The sequence below is a fragment of the Poromitra crassiceps genome, assembly GCF_964638095.1.
Source record: "Poromitra crassiceps genome assembly, chromosome: 13".
Lineage (NCBI taxonomy): Eukaryota > Metazoa > Chordata > Actinopteri > Beryciformes > Melamphaidae > Poromitra > Poromitra crassiceps.
This window is the reverse complement of record NC_139644.1, coordinates 24,984,774-24,985,575: the sequence shown is the minus strand read 5'-3', so window position 1 is coordinate 24,985,575 and position 802 is coordinate 24,984,774. Positions and strand designations below refer to the sequence as shown.

The 802-nt window shown below is 36.0% G+C and overlaps 1 protein-coding gene across 1 annotated transcript in view; it reads right to left on the bottom strand.

Annotated features, from left to right (window-relative positions):
- Window positions 1-472: 472 nt before the first annotated feature.
- LOC310788069 (hemoglobin subunit beta-2-like) overlaps window positions 473-802 on the bottom strand; it is a gene marked incomplete at both ends in the record, with an annotated part of 1,048 nt that continues 718 nt past the window's right edge. The window contains one exon of the mRNA XM_083649558.1: window positions 473-601. Within this exon, the coding sequence (XP_083505684.1) occupies window positions 473-601 (129 nt within the window). The remainder of the gene's footprint in view (window positions 602-802) is intronic.

The following is an 802-nucleotide window of genomic DNA, read 5'->3' as shown; positions in this document are numbered from 1 at the left end:
ATTATTAATAATGGTGATTATTGATGATGATTGTTGAATTGAAAAGGCTGCTGCTACGTGCAGAGCATAAATGATTGTTGACTTAAACTACTTTTAATGTTAAGTGTGGCCCTTTCCAAACAATTTAGCTAGTCAGTTACTACTTAGATGTATATTCAACAGTGTTTCATTCCTATAGACTAGCCTATAGACTGAATAACACATTTTGTGCAAGTCAGTCTTGTCAAAATAACTCGAATGAAACAAATGATCTCATTCTTTTGATCAGTTGTGTAGCTCACCAGCAATTTAAAAATGCAGGCCTATTCTCATTCATCATGGTTAGCCTTAATTACTGTACATGGATAATCACAGACAAACAATGTGCTCAGTATGCTGACTTTTTTATTTGATTTTTTGTTTTTGAGACATAGGATAGAACTAGAGCCTCTACAAAAATGATCAGCGTGTGATCGTCTTCTGATGTGACTATCTAGTGGTACTGGTTTCCCAGGGCGAAAACCACCACGGACATGAACTTCTGGAAGACGGCCTGGACCTCAGCAGTGAAAAAGGTGCCCAACTGTTTGGCAAGCTCGATGGTCAGAACGTCTGAAAACAGCTGAAAACAGAGAAAAAGATGTTTATGTTATAACAGTAACAAAAACCCTCAATGTGAAGCTAAGGTAACCAATATGCAAATTTGTGTGAGAAGGCATTTATTGTCTGAAATTTATAGTTAAGAGTGGATTCATTTTTAACTTCTTATTACCAGCGTATTAAATAGGGCCTATATACTAAACTAAACCGATCAGAGATATAT